At 41.0% G+C, this 8,060-nt stretch overlaps 1 protein-coding gene across 4 annotated transcripts; it reads right to left on the minus strand.

Moving 5' to 3' along the window:
* Positions 1-532: 532 nt before the first annotated feature.
* Positions 533-5,392, minus strand: zbtb18 (zinc finger and BTB domain containing 18). 4 transcript variants are annotated; one of them, XM_060830816.1, is made up of 3 exons: positions 5,309-5,392; positions 4,353-4,441; positions 533-3,539 (listed from the first exon to the last, which is right to left on the minus strand). In XM_060830816.1, exons 2-3 carry the CDS (start codon positions 4,378-4,380, stop codon positions 1,951-1,953), a joined length of 1,617 nt encoding a protein of 538 aa, XP_060686799.1. In that variant the 5' UTR covers positions 4,381-4,441; positions 5,309-5,392; the 3' UTR covers positions 533-1,950. The 4 variants fall into 4 exon arrangements, with proteins under 4 accessions (XP_060686799.1, XP_060686800.1, XP_060686802.1 ...); XM_060830817.1 differs by lacking the exon at positions 4,353-4,441; XM_060830819.1 differs by lacking the exons at positions 4,353-4,441; positions 5,309-5,392 and adding an exon at positions 5,046-5,097.
* Positions 5,393-8,060: the final 2,668 nt, after the last annotated feature.

The raw sequence follows: 8,060 nt of genomic DNA on the forward strand, positions 1-8,060 counted from the left end.
ACTTTGGAAGTTAAAATCATCACAAGTTCAAATGTTCTGAAATGATTCTACAATGTACCAAGAAGGTATAAATTCAGCAGAAAGAAAGACACTAACAGCATTTTCAATTTACATAATTTATTGCAGTTAGCACACAATTTAAAAATTCCACCAACGGCACATCAAGGTACAAAACTAAACAGCATTATAATTTACTCCCCTCCCAGTTCTGAAAATTAAACAGACTATGATTGTCAAGGCTAACGTCAGTCTAAATCCAGGTAAAAAAGGTAAAATGCAGGGGGAGAATTGAGGGAAAAATGACAAAAATAAATCAAGTATAAGGTCATCTGTAAGAAAAAGGAATTGAGAGTCAGACTCACAAATACAACAAAGAAAACTAACATAGGAAACCAAGGAAGCTGATCATTTTAAAGACACTGATTGTCTTATCTAAACATTTCTTTTTTTAAAATCTACAGTTCAACATACTTTAGTCAGACATTTAAACTCTTCAAGTAACTAGCATAATTACAGAATCTTAGAGGCCATTTCACAGCTTTAAAACAATGTCAAGAGCCAAAAGGAAAACTCATTTGACCCATTTTTTCAAAAAAAAATTCAGCAATACACAATCTAGTTTTCCATTAATAATCATATTGCCTTTATGCACAAAAATAAGCTATGTTTACAGTAGTTAAGGCGGTCAAGTAAAAAATAAAACATAAAACCCACAAAAAAGGGGGGAAAACGGCCACGTTTCGGTGCTACTCCCATAGACCTTATTGTGAGTGCAAGACAGGAAAACAAACACTGTGCAAAACACTTGCCATATGTGTTGTTCATTAAAACCACACACATACCAAGCAGTAACTTCAGCTGCTTGGTTACACAATATAATGAACCCCTTCTTCAAAGGTGGGTTCATGATTCCTTTCCCCTAAAACTTCATGGCCAAGTAACCAAATGATTTCAATTAACCATTAACAATTCTGTTCACATAAAAGCAGGGAACTTCACATGGAATTTGTGCTGTACCACTTTCTGTAATATATAAGAGAACACAGGCAATTGGGAAAGATGCTTCACACGTTGAAACTGCATAGCAGTGCACTTTTTAAAAAAAAAATTAAATTGCTGCGGAACACCAGTGACATTTTTCAGTGTTATCGCATTTAGAAAAGAAAATGCATTCCAGGAAAATAATATTCCTATCACCAATTAAATAAAATCTTAAGTTACACACTTTGCCAAGTTCATAGAATTGCAAAAGGAGAACCCCAAAATGTCTGATAAAACTCATGCATGTTCTATAGCCTCAATATTTACTTTCAGAAGACCCGACTTAGAGCATAAGGGCAATTTATCAGGTCTGTTAAATCCATTCAATGCAGTAGGATGTACAGTAATATAATTCACATTTCAAACATACAGTTTTAATTTGCCTGAAAATCCCATACATTTTGAATCTAAATTACATCAAGTTTCTGGTTAAAATTAAACAGAGTAAAGAACCATTCATCTGCAAATGCATATTCCTAGGCATATGGAAAAGAATTCATTGTTACCTTGTTTACAGCATTGTACAAAAATGTTTTAAATATCCAGAAATTGTGCAACATTAAAATATTAACACGTATCAATGAAAACCTTAATGTATTAGTGGTTCATTGTTAAAATTTTCAACAATGAAACTTCACAAACTATACAGCAGCATCCTTTGCAGTGCACCCAACAACTGCAGGAGTGCATTTGAAAAGAAAATTAGAGTATTTATTAAATAAGTGTTGAGTTTAATAGTTAATTCTTATTTACCTTATGTTGCAATATGATTCACAATCTCACTTTTGTAGATTGTGTTGTAACAAATAGTAGTTACGGCTATTATTATATGGAGAGAATTCAGTACCCAAAAGGCTGTAGAAGATGTTACCAGAAACTTGATTTTTCAGACTGCTCGACAGGTAGACTTTATTTCCAGATTTCTTGCGAGCTCTCTTCTATGGTCCAGTCACGCATCGTAGGCAAGTTAAGTGATTCTGTTTTAACAGAGAGTGTGTTTATCAGCTCACAGTGAAATTTTCTAATGTGTCTGTACAGGTCACCCGACTGTGTGAACCTGCGCTCACACCACTTGCATGCATGAGGCTTTTCCCGGGTGTGAACAACCGCGTGACGGCTCAGGTTGTGCGAATACTGGAAACTCTTCCCACATTGAGTGCAAGTGTATGGCTTTTCACCTGAATGAGTTCGCTCGTGTCGTTTTAAAGTGTACATGCACGAGAAAGTCTTCCCACACAGTGAGCAGGTGGGAACGTTTACATCAGTGGCAGGCTTGCTGCGGAGGCCATCCTGCTCTCGAAAGTGCGTGCTCAGATGGATCTGCAGAATGTGCGGGCTAGGAAAGACTTTGTTGCAAAGGGGACACATGAAGATTTGACCGGCTGAGCCAAGTATATTAGAACAGTAAGGGAGTAAGCTGCTGTCCATGCCTGCATCCATCTGGGCTCCATCATTCTCTGGGGTTACCATCTCATCATCGCTGGCTCGATCCTCTCGGTCCATCTCACTTGACACAGAAGCTTCTCTTCTGGCGGACACATGGAGTGAATCATAACAAAGTCTGTTCATAGTGCCTGCACTGTCTTTCACTGTGCTACTTTGTTCCATATCAAAATCATTAGTGCTGCTGCCTTCCTCATCAGAGAACACTTCTTTTTCTACTTTAACCTGCACCATGTTATTTCTGGAACCGTCCCCATGTGGAGAGACATAAGGGTGGCTGACATTTTCTCCCCCTGACAGTCCGGACTTGACAGACAAATCCAGCACACAGTCAACATCTGCTGAATCCTTAATGGAGTTGGCAGACCTTTGGGACAAAGGGCCTGTTGAGCTGCAGGGACTGGACACTGTTTTTCCAGCTGTTACTGCATGTGCCTCAACCTCAACGCCAGGCTGAGTGATGCCTGCTGAGTCAGAGGGCAATCTCATCCACATGTTCCCAGATTCAATAACTATGTCCCTTTTGCTCAACACAGCACTTGATTTTTCCTCTTCAGTTTCATCTTCCTCGCTTGCCAGTTCCCCCACTATGTGTGCACTGCTCACCGAAGAGATTTCCCCTTTATCAGAACAGCTTGAAGCATCTTCTTCTTTCTTGGTACTGTCCGCTTCTGTAGTTGATTTTTCTTTCAGCTTTTTTTTGCAGACTTTCACTATGTCATACATGTGAAGGTAACTCGCAGCTGCAAGTACGTCCTCAATAGGCAAATCTTTGAACTGGAGTTTCCCTTCATACATGAATTCAAGGAGGAGAGCGAAAGCTGGGGCTGTAACAATGTCGCTGTTCAGATGAACAATGTCCCTTTTGTCCAGCTGGTCCTTGTAAAAGAGGTGGAAGTACATACTGCACGAAGCAAGCACAGCACGATGGGCTCGAAACTGGGCATCTCCAACCAAGACAGTGCAATCACAAAGGAAACCTTGATGCCTTTGCTCACTCAGACACTGGAGCAAATGTCTACTGTGGTCTGGAAACTCCATACTGTCTTCATAACCTGTAGCAGACAAAGTTTGTTAACATTCATAGAAATAGATAAAAACAGAAATAGCAAAACCCTAAAACATCCTGCATGCTACAGATAAAAGTTAAAACAATATTTTAACAAGAAATGATTTTGTTGTCGCTCTATTAGCGCGTATAAGAGGGTGAAAAAAAAGCACGAAAACTGCCACAAGATTCAAACTCAATCACATTAAGTGCCCTGTGTCCCCATCTCTAATCCTTAAAATGGCTAAAAATAAAGATTACATGATAGTCAGTAAGGTACTGTTGATCAAATTAGATGCCTAAAAGGACAGAGACAGGACGAAAACGAAGCTTATAAACATCTGATACAGATGACTATGGCCATATGGCAGCTGCTGCCCAGATAAAGAGATTAAAGAATGGAGTGCGATTACAGCTGTCTGGGCAATTCCACGCGTCGCAATCTGCGAATCCTAAATTAGTCACTATAACCACAACTCTAAGAAAAAAATTAGCTTGCACTCAGAACAATGATCTGTCAACTCTGAATTAAATAAGCCCAAATACTACCATACAAAATTCCTAGCAGGGTTTGCAAAAAAAAGGGGTAAAATCCACCCCCCCTACCTGCAACAGGAATAAAAACAGACCAACTTCTCGTGACCAGTCCCTCTAAAAGAAACCTTCAATGGTGCGCTAAATCTTTGTGACTCCGGTCTGTCAAGTTTAAAAAAGCAGACTGAAGAGGAATGATACCGGCACACGGAGCAAGATCACACAAAAAAACCCAGCAATGCCAGACTGTCAGCTGCTCTGACATCACTTCAAATGGAAATGCTACCTCCAGCTGTGCTGCTTTTTAATGCCATATGTTACTCGTGTCGTGTTTGCTGCTGCTGCCACCAATCTCACGTTCGAATACATTATCTGCTACAAAAAAAGGGAAAAAAAAATCACCCTTCCAAATAAAGTACCAGACAGTGTCTCCCCCAACCACCCAGCCCTCAGCCCCTTCCTACTAGCCCTTCCCTTTATTTTATTTGTGTTTCCAAAAATATTCACTTCACTTGAAATGACACGAACTGCGGCCGCAGTGTGTATGTATGTGAGAGAGAAAAAAAACGCTACAGGGCGACCTGTTAAATGTTGCTGCAGCAGGAACAGCAGCAGAGATCCTCAATGCATGGTGACGGCAGTCAAACCACAACACACACACACACACACAGAGATAGTGGGTGGAAGAGAGAAAAAAATATAAAGTCACAACAGGCTGCAGCGACTACCACTGCCGCCGCCTCTGGTCCGATGGAACGATCTGGGCTGGCGTTCCACCGCCAGCGCGTGAATGGTTACCAGCAACAACGCGGCGCAACAACTCGGGAAAGGTGGGGGGGGGGGGGAGAAGAGTAACATTTTTGAAACATTGTAACTCCGCGCCGCTTCTGGCAACATTGTGTCTCCCCTCCCCTTCCTCTAAACCGGAGTTGCTTAAAACGAGGAAATCCAGGAGGATCTGATTCTCTGAGATACTCACAGGAAGCAACAATATATTTTTAAAAAATATATAAGGAGTACGGGGGGCACTTTTCTGCCTGCGGGAACAGCCAGTACAAAGTAGGAGGAGATGGTGGGAGGGATTGCTGAGGGGGGGGGGGGGGGGTGTGAGTTGGAAGGAGCCAATGACTTTCAGGACTTCATGAGAGAGATCGACATATACATACATAGATAGACAGGGCGCTGAGGACAAGTGTGCCCAGATGTTAGAGAGCTGTTGCTATTCCGTGCTTCTTTGCCTACCTTGACAGAGGAAGTGTGGGTGACATCATGTCTTCATTGAAGTCTTAGGCCGACCGCAAAAAAGCGCCGGGAACCGGACCGGCCACCTCCCGAAACCCCCGCCCCCATTTCACCCCCCCTCCTCCTCCTCCTCCCCCCCACCCCAAGAAAGTCCAGGATCCGGCCAGCCAATCGGCTCGGAAAGTGGGCGGGGTTTCCGCTTGCAGCCCAGGGTTTGCTCCGGAGTAACCGTGAGCCAGCAGAAGGGGGAATTTGCGCGTCTTCGGACGTTGGCAAGGATGGGGGTGGTGGTGGCGGCGGCGGGGGGAAGGGGTTGGAATGAATCTCGGGAGTTGTAGTCTTTCGTGGCTTCGGGCGGAGTGTATGAAGTTCTGATCACCTTCGCCAGCCCGATTAACAAGAGTTGCAAAAGCTGTGAGGAGGGCAGGTTATATGAAAGCGGAAGCATAATTGAAAAAAAATCTTTTTAGTACTGAAAGGTCAAAACTTAAATAAGTTTGTGTATAATCATGTGCAAAACTATGAGTAAACCTGCAGAGGTAAGATTTGAGAATGTTAAAAAATAAAGGAAAAGGAGAACATAATACAAAACTTAGGATTAAATATTTACAGATCTAAGTCGGTAAATCCATTACTAGAAACTTGCAGTTTATGTACCCTGTCTTTCGAAAAATTACATTTCTCCAAAGATTTCTCTAAATTTTCAACCCTGTCGACAGCATATACTCTGGAAAGCTAAACCTGTCCGGTTTTAACGTGCCTGCGATTGTGTTAGAATTTGTTCTAAGATTAATGTTACTGGTGTTCAGGGGGCACAATTAAGTCTTGGTGACACCAGTTGCCTTCTCCTTAAATAACAGCTTGTGCGTTTGCATCATTTCTGTGGCTACGATATATTGGCGAAGTTAAGGCAACTAAATTCAATTTCCTGGCTGCAGATTTAACCATGGCCGCTGTCAACGACGTTCAGGATTGACAACAAATAGCACAGTTCAAGCAGCGGGCCTAATAACCAGCTTTTGTGTTCCCCTCTCAGAATAGTAAACTATTGGATGAGTCCAACTGAGAATTAACAAGATTCCCCCAACTGAGGCGAATCTGTCGTAGGACAGACAGACCTCAATCTTTAACTTGTGACCCACAGTCAATTTTTAGACTGCTTGTGTTCCAGTCCAACCTGCATTTGCTATTTGCTTTAATAATTAAGAGTTAATTTCAGGGCAATGAAAATTTTCAATGGCATTTATTTATGCAACATGAGCTTGGCATGCAAGAGTCTATTTTTTTCTGTTCTCATCTGATGATACTAATTGAAGCTTTCCATCCTCCAAGCTGGTTAACACAAATTTCATATCATGTTATCACATTTCAATTTTTAGATGAAGGAGTGGGGGGCTTTGGGGAAGCAACTGATCAATGAAATTAGCAAGCTATCTGTCATTTTCATTTGAATATGTATGCATGTTGAAAATGAATAAATCATCACAATCTGCACTAAATTCAAAATTTGGAAATATCCAATTCCACTACGGTGGAGAAATATGTGAAAATTGTGGGAGACTAACATTCTAGGAAATTTGGGGCTTCTATAACAGAAATACATGTCTTCCTTTTGAGATTGCAGATAAAGGACAATAACGATCCTTTAAAAACATCAGAATTAGGAACCACAAACCTAAACAGACATGTTTATTTAATGCAAAGTACTAACAATATGAAGTCAAACCTTACCAAAGTTGTATAAGAATTGATGGGGGGAGAAAGACTGTACTATGCCAATACTGCCAGCTGTAATACTTCTGTGCCAGCTGTTCATGCTGTGCCAACTACACTGACACTGTCAATTGTGCCAAAGGTACTAGCTGTGCATCAGTGCCATTGATGCCAGCTGTGCCATTTGTGCCAACTGTGCTGTCTTTCCATCTGTGCCAAACTTATCTGTGCACAAAATCCCTGGTCTTAGTGATCAGCAGTTGCTTACGTGTCTGTGGTCTACAGATACAAAATAAACCTAAGTTTATTTGTTTCTTGAGGCAACAGAGTTATTTTCACAAGTCAAACACTGTGGAGGACATTTTGTGGAAAGTTTTTATGCAGGACATTAGTTAGATTAAGAAAGTTCAGATAGTGAAAAACCTCAAAACAAAAACAAAAGCCCATGCTGTTCAGGGAAGTCGTGCCAATATTTCTGAATAAGTGTGTTATGATGACTTGAACTATACTTATATGATTATAACACTCTCCTAAATAATTTCTGAGGCCTAAATGTAAGCATTTTAAAATTGTTAACAAGTTTCAATTTGTTTTTATTTAAATCCCGGAAGAACAGCTGTACAATTTAAATGATCAAATGACAAGAATGGTCTAATTGGACAAAACCAACATATAAGACAATGTTCAGAATTTAATTTATATCATTCCGTGAACCCCCCCCCCCCCACCTCTATTACATTGTCATACCCATAAACCCTAATCAGTGAAGTCATAGTTCCATTCTCCTCCCACCACAAGGCTTTTGCCTATCATACAACAATTCACATTCTTTGCTTCAGATTCAAAACCTGACCTAACCGGCTGCCATTCTCAGCTGCTGGTGCCAGGATGCAATGCTGTGCCCTTTTACTTTCCTGCAAGAGAAATCAGGGGAATGTTATTGCAAAATGGAGCCAGCCCAATTTTCATAGCACAAAACAAAAAGAATAAAGGCTTAATTTATTGGCCCAGAATATTTTATAAAACCATTTTGTTTGAG

This window comes from Hemiscyllium ocellatum, chromosome 10 (genome assembly GCF_020745735.1).
Source record: "Hemiscyllium ocellatum isolate sHemOce1 chromosome 10, sHemOce1.pat.X.cur, whole genome shotgun sequence".
In the NCBI taxonomy this organism is placed as follows: domain Eukaryota; kingdom Metazoa; phylum Chordata; class Chondrichthyes; order Orectolobiformes; family Hemiscylliidae; genus Hemiscyllium; species Hemiscyllium ocellatum.